Source organism: Sarcophilus harrisii, chromosome 4 (assembly GCF_902635505.1).
Source record: "Sarcophilus harrisii chromosome 4, mSarHar1.11, whole genome shotgun sequence".
Lineage (NCBI taxonomy): Eukaryota > Metazoa > Chordata > Mammalia > Dasyuromorphia > Dasyuridae > Sarcophilus > Sarcophilus harrisii.
Window position 1 is genome coordinate 171,369,414 of NC_045429.1, and position 25,643 is coordinate 171,395,056.

Here is a 25,643-nt window from a genome sequence, read left to right on the forward strand (position 1 = left end):
ACCTGCTCTCTTTCTGTATATAAGCTATCCATCATCCTTTTGATTTTTTTACTCATTTTTTTTACAACCTGTAGGGTCTGCATTCAGGGCCAGGAGGTAACCAGCTTCCTCTGCAGAGCAAGGATAGGTGTCTGGACGGGTAGCTGTCCTGCAAACTAACTACAAAGAGCAGCAAGGTACGGGAGTGCTCTGGGAAAAGAGTTCCCCACTGTGGGGAGCCGGCACTAATCTACAGCCACATAAGGCCAACCCTGAATAGGTTGAATCTCCTAATCACTTTATACCAAAGACTTCCTGAATAGGAATCTCCTAATCACATCCTAACTTTGAATAGGCAGCTATCTAGGCATCCCCTAATCACATCATAGAGCTTCCTGCCACCAGAAACATCTGAGCAGCTCATCCTTGGGCGGGATACCAACCCTTTGTCTAGGACCCTCACCCTATACTGTGTTTGAATAACCCTGCCTTCTTTTCTACTGCTATATATATCTGTACTATTGCACCCATTAAAATGGGGCTTGATCAGATGGATTTGTCTTGCCTCCATTTTGCGCGTCCCCTCTCTCTTGCCCTTATCTCTTTTCTTCCAGGGTCCACACACTCTGCCTCGCGGGCCGAGGCACCCCACTGGAAGTAACTCAGGCTCAAGTGCCCTGCAAAGAACCCTGCTATGCAGGTTAACATCTGCCCTGGGGCTAGAAGCTGAGCAGCAAAAAGAAGCTGAGCACTACCCTAGGCCAAAGCCCACAGTGGGACTGTGGGTATTAGTGGCTGACCAGTAAATAGTCCTGCACAGACCAGAAGGATCCCTGCCAGGGAAGCACTGTGACTCTGTGAAAGTTCTATTGCCCCAGACTGAGCCCCCCCTCTGTGCAGATTAGAAGCTACCCAAGATTGTACCCCCCCTGCCATGCATATTTGTAACTGCCCCTGCAAAAGCCCCATACTGCAGAATGTGGCTGCAGGGCTGTTATGGTCTTTGCTGAGTCACTTCCGGTTTTGGGTGGTTATAGCCAGATCTTGTTAGGTTCTGGCGTTTTTTAGAGAGTACCCTCTGTCTTTGGCTTTAATTTCTCTGCCAGTTTACTGCTTTATAATTAAGCCAGAGCAGTTAGCCTATGGGAGAGTTGTCTCTAGCCACAGAAGTCACTCCCGCCTCTGGTCTGCTCCAGATGCTAGTCTCTCCCTGCCTGCTCTGGTCTGTTCCTGACCCCTCATTCCTGGCGATCTTCCAGATTATCTTTGGCTGGTAAATTGTTGTACTTCTAACCTTAGTGAATTTTAGCAATCAAGCACTATTTTTGAGGCTGAATTTAATAGTTGATCATGAGGGCATGAGAGGAGCTTAGAAAGTTGAGTGTGCCTTCTCTGCCATCTTGGTTCTGCCCCAAAACCTAGTATTTCTTTAAAGCATATTAAAACTATGTCTAGTGTCTGAGGTGAAATTTTAACTCGGCTCTTCCCGATTCCAGGTTTGGTATTCTATCCACTGTGCCGCCTACTAGTATACCACAATAGGTAACTAAGTAGGGAGATTCACCAGAAATAACTTGCAGTGTCCTCAATGCATATCCTTGTATAATGTTCTCTTTTTATGTCTAAGCAACTATTATCTGTTAAAGGAGCTGCACATGACTCATTTCATTCTAATATAAAAATTAAACTACTACTGGGACCTCTTCAGTTGGGGCCAGTCTATTACTGGAGTATTAGAGGAATTTCTGAAGCTCCTTATAAACAACCCAACAACAAAAGTGAAAAAAGTTCTTTGGTCAACTTGATGAAATTACAGGGCACTGAAGGAAAACTAGGGACACAGGAAACTTACAATGGACCTCAAGATCCCTTTGTGACCTAAATAAAAAAAAGCAAGCTGGTCACACTTCTATCAGTCAGCTCTGAGGAAGGAGTTTGCTCTTTTTTTTTTTCCTTTGTCCCTCTTTCAGAGTCACTAAGGAGAGAGGAAAAGAGAGGAATTTTTTTTTATCTTCTTTCCCCCTCAATTAGCAATGAGATCTTACAACACAAATGGCCAGAAATGACATAATAATGTCTGGCAGTGAGCAGATGCAGAAATTCCAGCTCTGGAGTTCAACTGACAAAAGAAAAAAAGTACTTGGTATCTACAACTGATATCATGCTCTGGAAATGGTAGGCTTTTAGACAGATGCCAGCTGGTTTTAAGGTATAAGATCCTTCCAAAAAAACATAGCAGTAACAGAGGTTTGGATCTCAAATGATACTAAAGTTGGAGATATTGGAGCAGTAGCTTGTCTATCAAATACACCATGTCTGGCAAGGGGCAAATTCAAGGACATCAAGCAGTGATCCATCTAGCAAAAAGGTCAGACTCATAAAGGAGCAATAAAAGGACATTAAAAAGTCATCAGGATGTGATGAGTATATGAAAGATATGACTTACCTTGTCAATATTTCTCATGTGTGTGGATCTCCATTTGTGAATTTCATGTATGTTTATATTCCTCCTGACTGTATTTGTGGGAAGTATACTACAGGCTTATAGAATGAGAGGAAATACTGTTTTGTTACTACTGTTCATGCTATGTCATGTCAATAAATATCTTTACTTTGAGCTAATTATGTCAACTGGCTACTGAAATGAAGGAAATCCATCAATATAGGCTTATGAAGTATAGTTTCAAGGGTAAAGACTGATCAGGAACTTTGAATCTGAAGTAGTCATCTTTTAGAAGAGCTGACCTCTTTGAGTGCAAATAGGTGAGGTAGCCCAGAGGGCTGAGCTATATTACCATGAAACTTGGAAAAGACTATCTTTAAGGTCCCTTCCAGCAACAAATCCTGTTAGCCTACAAAAATCCCATAGCACAAGAAGGCAAGGATATATTACAATCACAGATCCATTTAAGTATTAAAAATTAAAGTTAAGATGCTGCCTTAAAATCTCATTTTAAAAATCTAAAATGAAATCTCACTAATGATATCTACATTAAATTAATAACAAGTTTTTAAGGATTAATATAAAAAGGGTTGCACCTCACAGAACATATGCAGAACCTTCTGGCTTACTATACACGATTACTAAGCACAGAAAGATTCAAGCTCTTTGGAATTTGGTAGCAATTCCTTTATTGATCCCTTACTTCATGACAGCAGTAGGAAACCTTTTAAAGGAGTCTGATTCTGACTCATTCTCCTCTCCATCTCTAAAATTCATGATAAGTAATCTATCTCTTTCACCTTCCCTCTTTTTTTTTAATAGCTTTTTTTTTTTTCAAAACATGCACAGATAATTTGACATTGACCCTTGCATAGCCTTGTGTTTCAGATTTTTCCCTTAAGACTTCTTATGATTGTACCCATAGGGCAAAACTTGGAACCATGGCTGAGAGTAATGTGGCATACAAATTATAATTGAATTCATAGCTTTTAATGATTGTCAAATTAAGAGACAGAGATAGGCTTGAAGAATTTTCTACCTCTACAGCAGGTTTAGAGAACATCTGGCCAGTGTGCCTTCAATCTTAGGCAATGAACTGAAATCTAGGCAGAACCACCTCCCATGGTTTGAGTTCTATAAATTGATAATTTTATATGGCTTGCAAATGATGTTATAAATATCCACATAACTCTTAGCAGAAAAGATTCCCCTCCCGTGCTCTACAGCTAAGTAGAGTGGGTTAATCTTTTCTATAAGTAACTTTAAAGATGTGATGATCATCTTTTCTATGTTCTAATTTAGAGGGCATCTTTGTTTAGATATACTTTAAACTCAGTGACTTTACAAGTATCTTCCAACTTTGATACTCCAATTTGCTTTCCACTATTCTGTAAGAAGGGGATTTTAGCTTTAGCTTAATAAATTCTAATATTTATACAATTGCAATTTGTAATTTCCAACAATCCACACTTCTTTTTTGAATATGTCCAATGTTGCTAAATAACTATTTCCATCTGTTATATTTATCAAAAATGTGGTTTTAAGTATCCCATTCTGGGTCTTAAAAGTCCAGAAAATCTGTTGAATACATTCATTAAACAAGCAAAGCTTCTTTTTAACAACTCCAAACATGGGTCCTTATTAAGGTATAAAATAACCTGTTATTTGTTTCCTTCAATTGAGACTATTACTCCCCTAATCCTAATATGCTGTTTCAATTAAAAGAAAAATTAAGAGGAATTATACTATAGTTTTGGCATACAATCTATAATCCATTTTAAATACTTCGGATTTCTTAGTTGCACCAGAAATATATTCCAGTTACTTTATAATGGATAAGCTCCTGAAAAAGATGGCTGTAAAATTAAAATTTTTCAATTTATTCATATTATAATTTAAGGTGTGACCCCACATCTTTTCAATGTTCTGCCAATGAAAACGCAAAAGAACAGTCAGTGATAATGGAAGGTAATGGGTTAGATTGATATTTGTCATTATCTCTTTATTTATACAGTTCTAAGCAAGAACATCAAGAGATGTCCATCTGTTAAATAGCTGAAGAACAAGTTGTGAAAAGAATTCCTTTAAATTAATCTTATAATGCATACTGAAATATTTTCATATTTTCTAGACAAGTAAATGGAAAATTTTCACATCACTAAAGTTGGGCACACCAGTATTTTTTGCCTTCTGTCTGTGATGTAACTTCCAAAAATCTTCCAGAAATCTTGAAAAATAACTTCATTTATTTTCTTTTTCATTGATTATAAGAGGAAACATAGCAGATAGGTTAAAAGATCAGCACTGGCATCAGGAAGATGTAAGTTCATGTCCTATCTGATTCATTCAACAATGTGATCAGAAGTTAATTGCTTAATTTTCCAATATCCTGGACAAATTAAGACAAAATTACACAAAACCTGCACTATTGCAGCAATGGAATGACTTTTCACACTAATGTTACTGAGGAAAAATACACTGGATAGATCATTGGACTTAAGAGTAAAACAAAACTCTTATTCTTTATTCTTAAGCAGTCTGTTTGCAGAATGCAGAGAATGTAGAATGAGAGACAGATTTGGTGAAGACAGGGAGATAATACTTGATGACCTCTGAGGCCCGTTCTTTTTCTAAATCTACGACTCCATAAAATCATAGATTGTAGACAGTACCCTCCTTAATCATTTCCTTCATTGCCTTGAGAATAACCAAGCATTATGGGTCCGGTATGTGCAAGAATGTTTGTGGCAGCCCTCCTCTTTGTAGTGGCCAGAAACTGGAAACTGAGAGGATGCCCATCAATTGGAGAATGGCTGAATAAATTGTGGCATATGAAAGAATATTATTGTTCAGTAAGAAATGACCAACAGGGTGATTTCAGAAAGGCCTGGAGAGACTTACATGAACTGATACTGAGTGAAATGAGCAGGACCAGGAGATCATTATACACTTCAACAACAATATTACATGATGATCAATTCTGATGGACCTGGCCATCTTCAGCAATGAGATGAACTAAACCAGTTCCAATGGAGCAGGAATGAATTGAACCAGCTACACCTAGCAAAAGAACTCTGGGACATGACTAAGAACCATTATAGAATTACCAATCCCTCTATTTTTGTCCACCTGCATTTTTTTATTTCCTTCACAGGCTAATTGTACACTATTTCAGAGTCCAATTCTTTTTATATAGCAAAATAACTGTTTGGAGATGTATACTTATTTTGTATTTAATATATACTTTAATATATTTAACATGTATTGGTCAACCTGCCATCTGGGGGAGGGGGTGGGGGGAAGGAGGGGAAAAATTGGAACAAAAGATTTGGCAATTGTCAATGTTATAAAATGATCCATGCATATAACTTCTTCCAGAAAGCTAAAACAAGTCACTCTTTAAGTATTGAGGGCCCCATAAGAGTCAAGGATGCATGTGTTTGCCCCACTGTGAATTCCAAATTGAGTTCCTTAATTAGTAATGTTGAATCAGAAGGGCCATGAGGACTTTGAGAACATGGTAGAGAAAAAGGCTCAGAAAAGAGGAAGAATTATATTGACTGGTTATAAGGTATTGTGAACCAATTAATATGCTTTTTAAATTGAGGCTCCTATAAATCCTTTGGGTCATCTGAATATTTTATGAGGTGAAATAAGTATTCTATATCCAACGTATACTTGTTACCTCAAGTACTTTTTTTTTTTTTTTTACAGGAGCCAGAGATCCTATTACTAGCATTTGTAGAAGGTCAAACACAAGTTATGTGAAGGGAGGAGAATAAGCACTTATATAGCATCTGCTATGCATCTGGCACAATCCTAAACACATTACATATTTTATGTCATTTCATACTTACAACAACCTTAAAAAGTAGGTACTACTACTACTATTCCCATTTTACCATTAAGGAAATTGAGACAGAGAAGTTACATACTTGCCCAGAATCTTGTTTAAAAGGAACTTTCGATGACAGGAAAGGTTATTTTGTTTTTTCTTTTTAGAAAATCTATTTTATCTTTTTAAAAAAAATACCTGTATAAAGAAAGAATAAAGCTTTTTTGTAGACATCTGTCTAATATCCACATTTTCATAAAAGATTAAGTTTTGTATGTTACTGGAAATTTAGTTCAAAAGTCACCAAAATGAAAATATTCTGAAATTCTCAGTTTGGAATAACAGATAGAGAATTGGCCCCACAGTCTGGAAGCTTTGGGTTCAATTTATGTTGAACATGTTATCAAATGACTTTGGCTCTGGACTGAGCAAGTCACATAAACCCTTAGTTCTTTAACTCAGTAAGATTCTAAGTTGCACAGAAGACACTGACTTACTTTGAGAGAATGAATTTCCTCCTCTTTAAACCAATAAAATTACAGGTCTAGACTCCATACTTGAAAATTTCAGCTAAATAATAAGATTTTCATACATACGTTGAATATGATGCATTATTTTTTTTAACAGATTTTAAGGGCTTTTCTTTAATTCATAGACTACACCTAAGCTATTAAAGACGTTATCATAAAACCATTTCCTCAAGTTATTTAATATAGTAAGCAATCATTTTTATCTTTAAAGAAAAACCATAAAACTCAGCAATGACAATTTTAAGATAAAAGTTTGAACTTTTAAAAACTAATATTGGTCACCTTTAGGAAAACATGAGCCTTCATAAAAGTGCTGAATAGTCTTTATAATATTTTTATTGACATATCTGTGTGGTTGTCATTACCACAAGTAGACCACAAATACACTGAGCTTTTGTGCCAATTATGAAAACAGCTATGTTCTATTTATCTTTGTACTTTCACTAAGAAAAAAATTCTGTAGAAATGATTAATAAACATTTGTAAATGAATAAATGAATATACCTAGGATACAAATTCAAAACTAGCAGTACAAAAGTTTGCCCAACTTATACAATGTTCCATGTTTTAAAGTGTTGTTAAAAAGCACAATTCATTATAAACATTTAATGAGAAAATATATTACACAGCTTCAAATAGCAGTCTTTAGGTTCTAACCCCTACTCTTCTTTAAAACCACCTGTCAAAAAGAAAAGAAAAGTATTATTTTTTTAACATATATACCTTAGCCCACAGGATATAACAACAGTTTTCCTCTAAAAGCCTCCTGAAATCAACACAGGGCATACTAATTAATTAATAATGTCATTTGCGAAATTGTAGTGAATTGTGACTGTTGGCATTTCAAAAAGTTTTCAATTTATAAAAGTACTCAATAAAATTTCCTTATAGGTTCTGTGCATTAAGTATCTAATGTGTATTTAATTTTTAGACAGCTTTTCAGAAAACAGAAAATAGCCTTTTGAATACCTGAGTTATGTCTCTATTTTAAATTAATCTGTTTTCAATTTAGAAAGGCCAAAGAAAAGAACACCTTGAAGACATTAAAACCATTCCACTTTTTACATCCATAAATGTGCAGCTAGCTTTTATGATCACACTTTTCCCAACAAGAGGATGAGCTTTAAAGTATCTGGACACACATTGACTTCATTTTCATCTAAACATCAAATGGAACTATGCTCAGAGATTAAATTTGGGTAGGAACTCATTTTTTCATAATGTTCCTACCCAAATTTAAATTTGTCATATAAATATCCTTCATAAGTTTACTAAGGCATATAATTTTAACTGCCAGTTAGAAAATTAAATAAACATTTAAAAATATTTAGCATGATTAAGTATGTAAGCTTTGTTGTAACCTTTATATGTGTTTTATTTTAGTTATACAAGTGTGCTATGTCAAAGTGTTGCTAAAACTAAAATGACAAAAAAAAAAAAAAAAAATCAAAGTTTTTCTCCTAAAGTATCATAAAGTCAGTTTATTTTTGAAACTTGTAGGTATTTCTTAACTTCCCCACCTAGAACAAAACTATGTGAATATGGAAATTTAATTATTATACCTTTAATTTAAATTCAATAACACACGCTCTAACTCCATCAACTACTACTGATTGAAATATAATTATCCAGAGTTTAAGGGACAAAGGAGGACACATTTGACTTATTCCATGGTCTTAAGTGTCCAAAAAAAGAAAATTAGCTTTTATAGTTACCTTTGCTGCAGCAAGTATATGTTTATCCTTAATTATCCTACTCTTGTTCTGAAAAGCTTGCATCCTGGATTCTTCTGCTAATCGATGAAGAAATAATAAACAGTTCAAGTGTACCTTAGAAAGAAAAAACATTTTTAAATCTCCATAAGTACTTAAAAATAGTTGATACACTAAAATAAATACCACATTGCATACATATAGACAATGTTTTAAAGTGTTTGCATGTGAAAATGTACCACACATTGCCTTTTCCTCTTCAAATTATTTTATTATATTTGTTTATTTGTGTATATGCAATATACTTGCACTCACAATAAGCTTATTGAGAGCAGTTAGTTTGACTTTATTTTTGTACTAACACCCAGTACATGTCTTTCACACAATAAATACTTAAATGCTTGATGAATTGAATTAATGCAACTACATGAATATTAAACTACTGTCTAATGATGCATATTTTCTATAAATATAGAACCTGGTTAAGTATCTAGCATAACAATTTGCTAGATGATCATATCTGCTTAATTTTTAAACTATGACCATAATAACATTTCAAACAAAGTGGCAATATAATCATAGTCAATGAGACAGGATAACCACACATCAAGAGTAAGAATAAATTGGATCAATTCAAATTTCCAAAACACTACTTCTGAAAGGCCAAAATTTTCCTTCAATTGATACAATTTACTAGATACTGATTTGAAATGTTATCTTTACAAGATATTCAGAATCTTTTTATAAACAATTATTTAGTCCCCACGTTCAGAAATATTTTTCTGATATTTTCACAAATCTTGATTACTAAGAATGACTTCCAGTTCTAATGCAAAGTTAAATAGTTTTCACAGGAGAAATGCTCACGAAACTGTAAGACTGTAAAAATGGCACATCAAAATGGGTCCCAAAGGCCAATGTTGTTCACAAAGTCTGAGATAGGAATAGAAAAGGAACAATTAAAGGACACAAAAGAACAGGAGATGGTAAATTATTTCAGAGGATTAAAATGGAAAGAACACTAGCTAAGAATGAATGCCAGAAAAAGGAAAACATGAGTTTAAAAGAAATAAAAGGAGTTTTGCAAAGTTTAGTAAGTCGATAAAAGAGATGTGTTTTTAAAAAGTGATGCAACTGCTTGATGAGATAGTTGGGAACACAAACTAAAGTAAGGAAACAAGTAAGAAAATAAACATTTTTACAAGAATTTCATTTCTCATGAAATTGAGAACTGCAAAATGTTTTCTACATTAGTCATTTTTTTTTTAAATAACAAAATTTGACAATAAAAATCTTTATCAACTTTAGCAAAGGATCTTCAACTCAGTGCCTTTGAAGATGGGCTAGAATTCAGTAACCCAGTATTCATTCCATTTTCTAAAATCAATGCAGCAGAGGGAGGCTGGAATCTCTGATCAACAGATGAATTGACTATTGCCCTGAAAGAAAAATATCTCAATTTTGCAGAATGACCATGAAAGTGTATAAAGAAGAACACAGGGTCGGACTCAAAGACCAAACAAAGTATTGAAAAATTCCCTAGGTAAATTTTAAGCACCAAGAGTTATGAGTGAATTTAGAACGAATTTTAAAACATTCATTAAATGCCTACTAGATGCAAAGTGCTAGTGTTATAAATAGAATAATTTGGGCTCTCAAAATGTTCACATTCAAACAGACAATAAACATACAGATTTTTAATTACAAGTCACATGACATGCTCTTTACCATAATTCTCATTAATAAAATAATTTCCATTTCTAATGCTAAACTATTTAACAGTGTCAAGAAAGTAGGTATATAGCATTTATTTTCACAACAGTTGCTCCCCTAGATGACGGATGCTCCCCTAGAGCTGAAAGGGTTGGGTAACAGTCTCGGGAATGAAGGTGGGGAAGAGTTTGAGGGGAACTTCTATTCCCAAATAGACCACTATTGAACTTCTCCTGTCGATTTGAAGGAAATAAATCTATTATTATACTCTTCAAACACTAAGGATATACCCCAAATTCTATAACTCTCAACTCATATGGGATCTCTCATCCATGAATTTCTATCTAAACCTTTCTTGAACTTTTTTTTTCTTCAAGTCTGTAACAATTTCAGGATCTTGTTAGAACTTTTCTATATATAAAAGATATTTTTAAAACAACTTTATAAAATCCTTTCTTTTATACTTTCCTAAGGAACTGAGGGCATGTCAACAAAATACAACATCTCATAATAAAGAATCAGAAATAAAGATTTAACACTTCAGGTGGCACAGTTTTAGTTCAAAGGACAGCTGTTTGCCTGAATAAACTGAGGAGGAGGAAAGGTTGGTGAGCAGCCTTATTAATACTTTTCTTATCTATCAATAGTACAATAAAAATTTGAAAGTTGAAAATTATCTGAAGTTTTATCCAACTAGCTACTGAAATGCATAAATCTTCTACATAACATCTGGCAAATGATGACCTAATCTGCCCTCTCAAGCTATATCAAATTATGTGTGTGTGCGTGTGTGTGTATATGTGTGTGTGTATATATACACACACATATGTATCTATATGTGTATTTGTGTGTATATGTACATATATGTATATATAATCATTCTTTAAATATTTGAAGACTATCATGTTCCCCACTACCTGATTTTTTTCTTTTCTTTAATATAAACATTTTCTGTTCCTGTCAGACACTTTATACTACTGCTAAACTGGCAGTCAGATGAAATCAGTCTTTTCCATCTGAACTGCTATATTCAGCCAGATAGTGCTTATATTTGCAATTTATTTTTTTGTAACTTCAAGATTGGGTTTAAATGCCTCCTTATTATTCATTAAGTCATATACTAAAGCCCTCCCCTTTAAAGTTCCCCTATATCAGCTTTGCATATATTTTAACATATATGTGAATCTTCTCTCTAAGCTCCAGCTCTGAGAGGTGAAATTGTTTCACTTTTTTCTTTGCAACACCTAGATTCTAAAGGACAGCATTTACTTAAAAAATGTTTTCTAATTAACTGGGGTCATCTGTAAATTTACTATGCATACTTCCTGGCTTTATTACAAACAATTTTGTAAAATTCATCAATTTGTAAATTGATAAAAATGCAGAATAAGATGGGGCCTAGATCAAATTCCATAGATCTTTCAACTACACACATACAAGCCCCATCTGATTCAGAAGATTCTTTCCTGATTAACACAACCACGAGTGACCTCTCTCACCTCCATTGCTTTTCTTAATTCCTGTCACTTATTATCTTCATCCCTCCCTCTGCAAAATAGTAATATGCATTACTTTTCTGCATTGGGATCTAGCTATTTCATGTATGAATACCTTATTAAATTAAGCTGTATGCTGTCAAACTGTCAAAAAATCCTTTCCATATCCCCTAGGTGCTGAAGGGGATATCCTCTTCATATCCCCTTCAGCACTTATTCACATGAAAGTAGTCAAATATTCTACAATATTATTTCAATAAAATGCCTGAAATTTATATTCACTATTTGCCTATTACTTAAAATCAGTACATGAGGGTTCATGTCCCTGCTGATTTTTATGACCAAATGATTACAGCTAAATCATTAAATCACCTATTCTTGGTGTCTTTATCCATAAAATAGGAAAAATAAGATTTGCACTGCCTACATTTCTAGGTTTTTGTTATTCAGTTCAATTCAACAAGCATTTATTGATTACTGTATGTCATGCATAAGAGACACACAGATCCTGCACACATACACTGTATCTAGAATATACTATGACAAATTCAACATATATAGGACTGCTTGCCATCTAGAGGAGGGGGTGGAGGGAAAAATCGGAACACAAGTGAGTGCAAGGGATAATGTAAAAAAAAAAATTACCCTGGCATGGGTTCTGTAAATAAAAAGTTATTATAATTTTTAAAAGAGAGAGAGAGAGAGAGAGAGAGAGAGAGAGAGATACACAGATCCTATCCTACACAAATCCTACATTCTGTTGGGAAAATACAACTTTTACATAGCTAAATTAAATTTGAACAGAGAGAATTCTTAACAATTACAAGTATCAAGAAAGATTTCTTATATGAGGATGTACCTCAATTACATTCTAACAATGTTGAAGTAACCTAACATTTCTGAGGAGGTAATGCACTGAAGTTATGGGGAATAATTTATGAAGGCGAAAACTGAGATCCTTAGCTCTTAAAAATAAAATAGTAAATAGGCCACTCTGATTCAAACAATATGTAAAAGGAAGAACTCTGAAATAAATCTGGAAAGTTAAGTTGGAACAAGATTACAAAGAGGAATAGATGAGAGTTTCAAAAATTGTTTCAAATGTAGCATCAATAGGGTCTGGTAACTGGATGGATGTGGGAGTAGAGGGAGAAGGAAGAGCCAGAGATAACACCAATATTTCAAATGTGGGAAACTAAATGAAGTCAAGAGTAAAATAAATTAGAGAAAAGATAAAAAAAAAAAAAAAAAAAAAAAAAAAGGCTCAACTCTAATGTGGTGAAATCAAGTCCAGGCAGAGTTGCAGACCTAAAATCCAAGTATTTAAGATTCAAAAACTGGTAAACTTTTCTATGATTCTTTTATTTTTAACAATACTTTACGTCAATAAAAGGACCAATCCATTAAATAACGCGATAATACAGCTCTGCCGCCGTACAGCTGAAAGAGCACTGATTTCAGTCGGAAAAAAACCTGCGACCAAACCCAAGTCCGAGCCCTAGTTCTACCATCTACTGGCTACGCAACCACAGGCCAAGTCATTTATTTCAGGATCCATATCTTTAGCATGGGGCAGGCCAACTGACTTTAAAGAACTTTTTTTAGCTCTGAACCTGTGATTCTATTACCTCCTCTGGCCCAGAAGCTCCTACATCTGCAAAACGAGGTATTACTACCAGCATCACTTATCTCAAATTGTTGTCAGTTCAACGCTTTGTAACCGTTAATTTTTTAAGAGTCACTAATCTTGAAAAGCAGGTAGAAAACTTCCTTCATAAACTTCTACGAGGCCCGGAATAACCTGCCAACTCGGGTGGGAAAACAGCTGACTCTTCCTGCCCCGCCCCCACCCCGATTTATCCCTCCACCCCCAAGGCCGCCCAGATTCCGGGTCACAAAGCGAGGAGGAACACAACGGGGGTGGGGGAGGGGAAGGGTTCGTCCCGTCTCTTTCTCCTTTGCCTTTTCCCCCCCCCCCCCCCCCCGCCTCCGCCTCGGCCGCAGCAGGAAAAGAGCGCTCACCCACAGGTCGACGCCAGACTTGAGGTGCAACTGAGGCTTCCGTCGCTTGATGAAGTTCTTCAGGAAACCGCGGGGAGCCTTGCGTTTCAACACCCGGGCCGCCGGCACCACCGCAGGCGTCATCCTCTCCTCGTCGCCGTCCTACGCGGCACCAGAGCCCCGCACACAGCGGCCCACGGCGATCGGGGATAAACAAGGAAGACCAGTCAGTCAAGTCGCAGGCGCGCCAGTCAGGAGCTCCCTTCCGGCTGTTTGAATCACCCGCCCTTGGCACGCGCCGCGGCGCTTCGGAGTGACGCGCGACGGGAAAGGAAGGGGGCGGGCCTGGCGCTGGAAGGGAGCGCATGCGCTCCTCTATTGTCGCCTCGCCGGGCCACTGGTTAGGAAGGAGCGCGCGATAATCTCTTGCTTGCCGTTTATACATTCGTTCCTAAGGGGTTTTTCCCCCTCACTTCTTACCCACTTCGCTTTTTCCTTTTTTTTTTCCTTTTTATTATCGTAGACTTACTATTCATTAAGAAATACAAGCACTTCAGGATAGGTCTCAGAACACTCGACCCTTTTCCTCCTATTAAAATTTATCTTTTATTCGATCCCCCTTAGGTCATGGGGGGAGGAGGGAGGAGGGAGGAGGGAGGAGGGAGGAGGGAGGAGGGAGGAGGGAGGAGGGAGGAGGGAGGAGGGATGTTCTGTTTTGCGGGGAGGAAGTAGCCTACCGGAGCCCCATTTTCAAAGAATGCTAAGAGAATGGGGTTCCCCTTAGCCAAGTTCCTCTTTAGACTGGTGTAAATTTTTGATAGATATTTTGTTACTCCTCCCGGGATTATTTTATTTTATTTTAGCAAGGTTAATGAGGAGCCATGCTCACACACACACACACACACACACACACACACACACCTGAAAAATAATAAAAATCTAATAACAATTCCATATTCTGGTAGATTTCTAGGAAAACAATCTTTCTCGGCATCCTCTGGTCTACATTATTACCAGCATCTCCATGCTGGGCCAGAAGACAATGAGAAGACCTTTGTTCTTGTTTTAATGGGTATCCTTTAAGAAAAAAAAAAAAATCATAAGTAATTTAGATATTAATTCAGCAGAAAACTAGATTCTGAAGAAAATAGATAATACTCAACTCTTCTCATAGATTCATAAATTTTAGAAGGGATTTAGAGATAGTCTAGACCAGCCTACAAGTAAATATTTTCCTTTCTTAAGCAAAGGTGTCTCCATAATATATTATGGAATTCTTTTTACAATTCTTAAAAAAAAAAAAAAACTTTTCAAACTGAACTTCTCGAAAGTCTCTTCTAATTTTAAATTCCTTTCATTCTCAATATATTATGGGGTTTTTTTTACAATTCTTAAAAAACATTTTTTTTTCAAACTGAACTTCTCAAAAGTCTCTTCTAATTTTAAATTCCTTTCATTCTCCATAATATATTATGGAATTTTTTTTTACAATTCTTAAAAAAAAAAATAAACTTTTCAAACTGAACTTCTCAAAAGTCTCTTCTAATTTTAAATTCCTTTCATTTCTCCATAATATATTATGGAATTTTTTTTACAATTCTTAAAAAAAAAAAAAAACTTTTCAAACTGAACTTACCAAAAGTCTCTTCTAATTTTAAATTCCTTTCATTCTATATATTTGACTAGGACTATGATCTTAACCGAACAGATTTAGAGCTAGAAAGAAGTTCAGAAACAATCTAGTTCAAACCTTTCTATTTACTGATGAGAAACTGAGGTTCTGGGGAGTTACCTTGAACAATGAGATATTAAAATACCTGCCCATGATCACATATTGAGTAATTGTGAGAGAACTTAGAAAGCCTTACTTACAAGTTTTCTTGACTTTATAACTGGTCCTCTATCCACAACAACATGGTATATCTCTATATACAGTTTCTCTATTATGCTCCCACGTATACATTTTTATCATTCTTTTCTTTGGAATTAGGATGGGCAGTAGGCAAAATTAAGGAGGAGGAAATGGTTATATGCAAAACCGCTTCCTCCAATAAAATTCCTTTCTTATGGATAACTAGTTCTCTTATGCTCACACCATTTTTTCTATCAAAATCTCTTAACCAATGCTCTTAAAATATTCTTAATTGTTACTCTGAAAAATGATAAACATTTAGTTTAAATGGCTTATTATACTTGAATGGGATGAACTGAGTGAAGACCTCTCATAAGCATGTGGCCTCAATCTATACTCTAATTGTGACTTTGCAATAACAGGTTGAGCTATAGCTAAAAGTTGCAGGTGTTCCATTATCTTAGATAAATATACATTTTCCTCCTGTTTCCACACACACACCTTTTCATTAGCATTTAAGTACCTAATATAGTAAAGAGAGTGTTGTTGACTAATATTCTTTGTTTTAGGGCTCTGGGTAAATTAGAACTCCCCAGCCAATGGGAGAAAAGGTTAGAAGGGAAGGTAGGGATTTCTGTGTTGGGGTCTATATAACCTTGTGTTTTGCAGTTTGCACTTTGCACTCTATTGACACCTTGTCTATTGGGAGTTACCCTTTCTCAAGAGATCATAATAACTTTTTTTTTGCTTTTGTCTTGAGAATCTCTTATTTTAATTTGGGTGTCATTCTCCCATATCCAATGTAATGGATTGAGAGAAGTTCTGTTGATTTGTTCTGACTTCATGGAGTATGCCTTGGAGTTACATTCCATCTAAAGATACATTTGCCCTGGCCCTTCTTATAGATGCCTTTTAAAAGATTTGGTGAAGCAATCACATTAAAGATGTGTCAGAGAGCCATTTATCCAGGAAAATCTGCCAGCAATGTGGACCTTAAAAAAGATGAGTCATTCCACCCTCTGTGAATCTCTCTTCTTCCTTCCCTGGTAAATATATTATGAATATTCACTGGGTTGTCTTATGAGAGATAGGAGAGGCAGAAGAAATGGCAACTTTTTGCATATAATTCCTTAAGTGAACCTAAATAAGAATCTCAAACCCCTGACTACTACTTCTGTTTTGTGATTCTTTGCCTGAACACAGGAAAATATGTGAGCAGAGTGATTCTGTGATAAACATTTCTAGAGTCAAACTTGTGAGTCTGAGAAGTTGGGAGTTCCTGGATCTTTTAGCCAATTTAACATAACAGACTTCATCTCTCTTTACGACTTGATGAAGACAAAGGACAGGAGGATATGCACAACTCCTGGTGAGACATCAGAAAAAAAGCATGAATTCAATGGGAGCTCTTGGGACAGTGCAAAGATGAGGTGAAGATAAATGCCTATTCAATAGACCCACCAAAAGCTTCATGTTTTAATATTTTGAGTAATCCTGGATGAATAAACTAAGCTTCTATCAGCTTCTGATTCCTTATCTATAAAATAGAGATAATAGTATCTACCTCACAGAGTGGTTATGAAGATCAAATGTGATCATATATGTAAAATATTTTGCAAACTTCAAAACACTATGCTAGCTGTTATTATTATCATGTGCCTTGTGAAAATAAGTCCTGTTATCTCACAGTCCTATGGTATACATCTATATAGTGAGGCTCCCAGCATGGGATAATGGACTAGTCCTTAGCTGTGAATTATAGTCTCATGTATAAGTCTGTCAATATGCACTAATGGGTCTTTCATGTTTTCAGGGTGGGAGAAAAATAGCTGTCCTGTACCTGGTCTACATTTTACTTTGAGTAAATGTAACATTCAATTACTGCTTTTGAAGAGAAGTTACAGCTGAGCCAAAACTAAGCTTTAAGCAGTTCTCTCCAGGAACTCAAGGCAGAGTATAAAAGAATCAGAGAGTTTGCAAAAAGCAACAACAACAAAAAAACAAAGTATGACTCTTTTTCTTTAGGAATCAGACTCTCTCAGTACTGAAATCAGTCTGCATAAATGAACCAAGGCTGAGGACCTATTTAGAGAGAGAAGTTTGCGCCCACTCACCCTGGGTCTAGGAGGAATCATCTGTTCTTATATTACTATAACATCACTATTTTCTGAGAAATTTTAATTTACATTTTAATTAGAAATAAACGATAGTGAAAAGAGACAGTAATTTTTTGCTTTGTTGACTGACAGCAATGCAAGACAAGTGTCATCAGTTTTCCAGCTCTCTAGGATCATATTAAAGGACACAACTTACAAAATTTTAATAGTCTGTTCACCCTGAAGCTGCTCTTACTGCTGATTTGTCTTCTAGAATATTATTTCTTTTTTGTGAAAATGCCTCTTGGGCTTCAGAACTAATGCCTTAGAACATAATCATTATTTCCTAAGTCATTTTTGTTGGGGAGTGATTTTCATATTTTCATCCTACCACATATTTGATACAATTTGCTCAGATGCTGTTAAGACCATGTTTACTCACTCTCCTTATTCATAGAAAGATCCCTAATTCCCAGGAAAATTACTTGTTATTTTTAATTTTTTCTTTACTTCAGGGTTTGGACTATATACTCTTCTAATTATCCCTAGATTCCCCCTAGATTTTCTAAGGCTAGGAATAAACACTGGACAACTTTTTATTCTTTCAATTACTTTCATTTTGCCATTGTGCCAGCACCATATCCCAAGCAAATTGTCTTATAACTACTATAGATTTGAAAGATTCACTTAGAAAAACTGATGGAGGAGGAGCAAAGCTGAATTTTTATCTTATATTCTTCCTTCCACAGTCAAAAAAAGTCATTGCACCCCAAAAAATTTACAGTGAAATCTAGGAAATCAATCTAAGATGATTGAGGAGATATTAGCTAAAAATGAGTAGGATAACATTCCAATTCTAAAAACTCCTCTAACTTACATGTCTGCCCAAATCTTTGAGCTTTTGAAAAGCCTCCTAGACATCTCACTGGACATCTCTTATTGTGTGTCCTATGATCATCTCAAACTTAATATGTCTAAAAGGGACTTAGTTATATAATCCTTACTAAAACTGTCCATTATCTAAACTTTCCGACTTCTGTGGAGAACAATTCCTTCTCTTCAGTCTCTTAGGTATATAATAGCATACTTGGCTCTTCCCTTTCAAATACTTCAATCCAAGTAATTGTCAAGTCTTGCCAATTCAATCTCTCAAACAGCTCTTGTATCTATTCCCTTCTTTCCAACTCATTTGGCCACCATGCTATTTCAGGTATTTGGCACCTCTATCCTAAACCACTAAAAAGGTTTCCTACTTGTTTTCTTTGTTTCTAGAGTCTTCTCTACATACCTCTCTATCCTTTCTGTAGCAGACAATGTAAGTCTTCTAATGTTTATATCTGACAATGTTTAAAAAAATCTCTACTGGCTCCCTATCAGGTCTAGGGAAACATTCTTCAGTCTCTATATGTAGAATATTCTAGTTGTTTTTTCAGCCTTATTTTGAAGTATTCCCTTTCATAAACTCTACAGTCTAGTCAAACTGGACTATTCAGTGTTCTCTTTATCCAAGTTTCCATTTCTCCATTCTATATATTCTTATATATCATCCCCTATTCCTAGAATGTGCTCTCTCCTCCCCACCTCAGAATCTTTTGTCTTTTTTCAATACTCAACTCATGTATCATCTCTGAATGAATATTTCTTCAGTTTACATCAAAAGATATATACTTATTTGCATATGTTATGTCTTGCTTACCTTGCTTACAAGCATCTTGTTTCCAGTGGCTGTTTCATTTTTGTCTTTGTATCTCTGGGATCTACATATAGCTATGGAAACACACCAGAATTGTTTAATAACTATTTGTTGAACTTTGTTGAACTACTCTACTTCCAGGTGAGATTGACTGATCAAAACGAACAGCTCTAGACAGTTACTGAAGGTTAACAATCAGCATCAATGTTTCCTGACTATATGATAAAATGTATACAAGTGAAATTTGAAAGAAGAAATTTTAGAAAATAAAGATATTATTTTGCTCTAATTCAAAATATGAATAACAGACACCAAAATTCCAAAAACAGCATTAAAATTAGAGTAACTATGACATATAAATCTGTGTCGCTTTCCTGTTGTAAATCTGATTATAATGGGCTTAACTATTAACTATGTGTCTGGTAGATTTCTAATAACAGGAAAACTTATTTATATCTATTCTCCTACTTTCTAGTTCAATTTGTAAAGGGTTTTTCATTCATAGAGGATTTAGTAAATGTAACTGCCAGTGATTTCACTTATCTATTAATATTGAGCCTACTGAAGAATGCCAGTATTGTGAAGTAGAATTAATTTAGAGAAAACTTTTTCCCATTTCATTTTCTCCTGGTTCCCAAAACAAAGGCCATGAGTGGGGGGCAAATAGGAGTTGAAAATATATCCTTAGGTATATAAAAATTCAATGAACATCCTGAAGAACAAAATAATTCATAATTATAATTAATAAGATCAGTTGACCTTTGGGAGATAGTTTTTTTTTTGACATGTCCTTTTTTAAGGAAATAAATAAATTTGAAAATTGAATTTTCTACTTTCTGATTTAGTACAAATATATATAAAAGAATGTGAAAACATATTGGTTATAATCCTAGTTGGATCTACAAAAAGAATCATTCTTAAATCATGAAACAAGTTTATATCCTGTGACCTCCTACCCTGGGCTGTAATGCTCTTGTCACTGACAAGAATTCTTACTGTTTCAGCAAGTCATCAGTTCACCCATTTTAAAACAAATTATTATATAAGCTTAAAAGCATGGAGTGGGGCAAAAAGGACCCAGGACTGTTATGCCTTATTGCTCCATTCATCGTCCCTTTGTTCTACCGTTTATGGTGTGTTACAGGAACTGGACTTGGAGTCAGGAATACCTGGGTTCAGATCCTGCCTTAGACACTCAGACTAACTATGTGACCTTGTGAAAATTAGATGAGGATTTAGTTTCCACAGAGTTATGAAACAAATCGGAAAATTTAAATGGAAATTGAAACTTGGGAAATGGAAATTAATTCAGGAATAAGGAAACAGACACTGATAGAGGGAAAATGTAATCAGATTCATAAGTGGAAGGGAATATGTAATTAAGGATTTACACTCAGGTGGGGGGGGAAAGAGAGAGAGAGAGAGAGAGAGAGAGAAGAGAAGAGAAGAGAAGAGAAGAGAAGATGTAATGATGCAATCAGAGATGGAAACTCACATGGAGAATTAGACTCTCCAGATAGACTGGAATTTTTGTAATTCTCAGTCAATAGGGAATCAGGGGAAGAACTGAACTAGGTCCAAATATTTGACACCAAATAAGGTGATATCAAGATGTAATGATGTAATCAGGAGTGGAGATTCATACTCACATATGGGGTTTAAGTATTCCTGATAGACTGTGACCTCTGTGTACTCAGTCAATGAGGAGTCAGGGGAAGGACTTGCATTTTGCAAGTCAGGATATAAAAAGATATGTCTACTGATTTTAAATGTGCCTATTCTATAGGACACTAACTTCTACAGTTATATAATTAAAGACTTTTATCTTCACTACTCCCAAATCTAATGGATTTATTTCTCACAATACTAGGCAAATCATATAACATTTCTGTGCTTCAGTTTTCTCCTCTTTGAAATTAGAAACCGAATTCAATGATCTCTATGGTTTCTTCTAGCTCTAAAACTATGGCTGGCTATATAATCCTATGATTCTAAAGTATAAAGTTCCTTTTAACACACACACACACACACACACACACACACCTTTTTTCTGACACTATTGTTAACAAGGTATACAAATCCCTTGACAAAGTTAATTGTGTGATGATGTATGAAGGTCCCACTTTGTTCTGTTGTACTAGTCAAAAAAATCATTTTTGCCCCTTTGGCGTAGTGTGGGGTCCATTTGTTTTCTGCTGATAATCTATCTAAGTTCTCAATACCTGGTCACTCCTGACTTATATTGTCTTCTCTGGAACTTCATATATCTAGAACTTTCCTTTCTGAAAATTTCCAGATTTCCAGAAAATAAATAATTGACACCTATGTGTCTGTCACTAGAAGAGAAAACCAATCAGAAAAGTTTAAATGAGACCCCAAACCTCTAAGCCACCTTCTATATGGGATGTTATTTTATAGCACTATCTGGATAGAGGCCTTTCCCATTTATCCCCAGAAAATCTTTACTTGTCATAAAGAAAGATATTTAAGCAAAACCAGTGGCCATACCTAATAGCTTTTGCAATGTTCTATGTCTATAATCCCCATCTCTCTAAAGAAAGAAGTTTAATACATTTTTTTCAGCTCTTGTCTTTGTCCAAGATTGACCATTAAAAACATAAAACAATCAATTTTATTTCACTGGGATGTTTTTCATTTGCATCATTGTTGGCATTGTTTATATAATTGTTGATTCTGTGTTCTTAACTCTGCATAGGTTCATAAAAGCCTTGTATTGTTTCTCTTCTTTATACTTATCATTCCTTACAGAGAAAATAATCTCCCATTACAGTTGTTTGCTTCAATGTGTTCCAACATTTTCCAATCAATTAACATTCTTTTTGTTTTCAGTTCATTCATCATTATTATAAGAAGCACTGCTGTGAATACTTTGGTATTATGTGGAAACTTTCTTTCTTTAGCCTTTTTTTGATATATTCCCAGGAGAAGGATCACTGGATCAGAAGATATAAATACTCATTTTTCTAACAATTCTAATGGTAAAACCATTTCATAGTCCCCCAGTACCATATTAGCATGCCTCTCTTCCCATATCTCCACCAATATCAGCTATTTCTATTTTTGACATCTTTGTTTATTTGCCATCTATAAAATAAAAATTTATACATTATTCCAGAATTATTTTAGTTTTCATTTGTCTTATCATTAGTTATTTGAAGCAAATTTTCATATGGTTGGTAATTATATCTTTTTGAGAACTGCTTATCCATGTTTTTAAATGAAATATCTACCAAGATTCCTTCTTGAAGAGGATCATGACATCAGAGAGCTTGATGCCATGACATAGAAGAGAATTGGTTTTAAGTCTGAGAAAGCTTTGCAAAGTCAGTAGCCTCACTTTATTCTCCAGAAATATCTGGAGAATATAGATATAGATCAGGACAACTAGAAATGGCTCTGGATGTGATGGGAAACCTTGGCCTTTTATCTCTTTTTTTTTCTTTAATATTTTTATGTGAGATTTCATATTTAGATTACATTTGAAATGTATGTATACAGTTCAATTTACTAGGACCACCTGTTCTGGGGTTATCTTGCATCTATTAATTTTTAGTATACTAGCATGAATCAGTTACTAGGTAGACTAATATTTTATGCCCTTAGTAGTTATTTAGAATGAATTTAGTTTTTTATCATTTACTCCTATTCTTTGTTATTGCTATAAATTTCTTGTTTCTGTGTGTTTCTTTTGAATATTGCTACTTCACTAAAGCTATTAATTATTAGAGTTAGTTTATTTGCTATTTCATGGGGTTTAAATAAACTATGTCATCTACAAATACTTCTTTTTTATTATTTTTATGAATTTAATTTCACTTTTCTTTTTGTTACCACTCTTTCAGAAATATTTAATTGATGCTTCTATGCCTATTTTAAAAAACATTTTAGAATAACTAAATACAATATTTTGTCAAATACTTTTTCAGAATTTACATAATAATGTGACTTTGTTGTTTTTGTTTTAATATGATTATGATAATTGTATCCCTAACACTGAACTATACTTGCATCTCTGATAACAATACCAATTTCACCATGAAAAACAAAATTTTGTATATTTTACTGTAGTCTTTTTATGGACAGAATTTTATTTAATTTTATATCAATATTCATTATTAATATTGATATATACTTTTCTTTATTTCTCTCTGGTTTTATAAAGAAGAAATTTTAGAGGAATGCTTCCTTTTTTCAATCATTCAAAATAATTTTGTAGCAGACATATTAATTGCCTTTAGAACATTGGGCAAAAAGAACATTGGATAGAATTCATTTATCTGGCCTTATTTTTTTCTTACCTTTATTACTTCATTTGAATTTAATTTCTAAAATAATGTGTAAGGCCTCTATTTGTGATTTTTTCATTTAAATTAAATATTTCATGTTTCCATAAATAATTTCCTCTAAATTCTCAGATTTTGTCAAAATATAATACTTGAATTTATTTCCTAATTCCTACTATGAATTCATTTTGTTCATTTTTATTTGATATATTGATTATTCCCTCTTCTATTTGATTAGATAAGCTAAAATGTTGTTTTTTTAATTCATTTTTAAAAAAACAAACAATTTTGTTAATAATTTCCAGTCATTTCATTTTCTATTTTATTGATTTCTTTAATTTCAAGATTTCTTGCTTTGTGCTTTTGGGGATTTGTTGATTTTCAAGGTTTTTTTTAACATAGCATTCTCAGTTCCATTAATTGTAATTGCAGTTAATTGGAATGTGAGTGCCTTGATTTCAGGAATTGTCCCTTTTTCATAACATGTATGTATTCTTTGTTCTTTATCTTCTCTTAATCCTTAGATATACATTCACTTCATTCACGTCATCAAAAAACAACCAAATCGATCAATAAATTAATCAAAAAAACATTTTTTAGTACCTGTTATATGCCAGCTGCTCTGCTAAATGCTACTGATTCAAAGACAGAATGAAATAGTTCCTTCCCTCAAGGACCTTAGATTCCATAAAGGGAAAAACATGTACACATATAAGAATTTACAAAATATATATATTCCCTGCCCTCTCCCAATCCTTAACTATCTTCTCTTTCAATCTTCACTAGATAGTTGCATTCTACAGGAAATGACTACCCTAACTTCAAAGAATTGTGGGTCTCTATTTCTAAAACTCCTGCTCACAAGTCATCACTATTGAATTCACCTTTAAAGGTGAAATTAACTCAAAGCAAAGACATTTATCAAAATGGCATGGCATGAACAGTAATAACAAGATATTCCTCCCATAAAACTCCCTTTTGAATAGTTACACACGTTAGTTGGAAATGTTTGCATACTTACAGTAATAGAAAGTGTATATGTTTAGCAATATAGTATGATAATATTATTATTAATAATATTAGTTATTATTATGCATAATAATAATATTAATAATAAAGTATAGTAATAGGAAGTAAAAAAAACTGTATATGAAGAACATATACAGGTAAGATAATTAACTCCTTAAATACTGCAAAGCCCTGATAATTTTTTTTCTTAGATTGTCTTGTTGAGCACAACTTATCTGCTGAGTGTATCATTTCTCTACTCCCTAGACCTCCTCTTCTCTACAATTCAACTCCACTATACAGCTAAATGTCCTGTGCCTGCTCCCTATCACCATATAGTGCCATTGCTATTAAAAGAGAAGAATCAACAGCCTCTTCTTTCTCTGTCTTACTTTGATGGGGCAACATATTTCTTCAAAGCCAAAAGTTTCAGATGCTTTCTACTAATTCATCATGCTGATGTCAGTTAGATCTCTTCTTGCCAGGAGTTGTTTTCCCCTACTCTCCCCAAGCTACTGTTTTTCTCTGCTTCTCCATCAAGTGCTATTCTAAAGTATTTATCAAAAGGGATTGCTCTCTGCCACTTACTATAAGTAAGATGCTGTTCTTTAATCCAACTGTTCATCAAGAGTGTCTATTCATTAAAATCAAAGAACACTTGGGGATACTAACTCACTAACTTTTATGCACCTTTCCCTATGGATTGTCACGGTTAAAATAAGCCTTCTATAGAAAAGGTGCAATCTATTGTACTTTCAATACACTGTATCATATGACCTTTCAAGCTCAGATCTAGTTCTCAACAGAAGTACTATCCTCACCTTCAGTCCTCCCTGTACCAGAGGGGATATGTTTCGTATCTTCTTTGCCCACAAAGAGAACTGAAGTTCTCTTCAGTTAGCATTTTAGTCAATGGCTATCAAGCTTTTTCCAGTCTTTGAAGTCAAACTGCACTAATTTAGGCTCAAGGTCATGTCTGCC

At 34.5% G+C, this 25,643-nt stretch overlaps 1 protein-coding gene and 1 long non-coding RNA gene across 2 annotated transcripts; both read right to left on the reverse strand.

Annotated features, from left to right (window-relative positions):
• Positions 1-6,107: 6,107 nt before the first annotated feature.
• Positions 6,108-14,028, reverse strand: CENPW (centromere protein W). The gene is made up of 3 exons (XM_031964310.1): positions 13,731-14,028; positions 8,503-8,616; positions 6,108-7,466 (listed from the first exon to the last, which is right to left on the reverse strand). Exons 1-3 carry the CDS (start codon positions 13,851-13,853, stop codon positions 7,440-7,442), a joined length of 264 nt encoding a protein of 87 aa, XP_031820170.1. The 5' UTR covers positions 13,854-14,028; the 3' UTR covers positions 6,108-7,439.
• Positions 14,029-14,628: 600 nt separating this feature from the next.
• On the reverse strand, positions 14,629-25,610 carry LOC116423145. The gene is made up of 4 exons (XR_004233616.1): positions 25,484-25,610; positions 24,258-24,331; positions 19,354-19,424; positions 14,629-14,786 (listed from the first exon to the last, which is right to left on the reverse strand). It is a non-coding gene; the product is annotated as an uncharacterized LOC116423145 (long non-coding RNA).
• Positions 25,611-25,643: the final 33 nt, after the last annotated feature.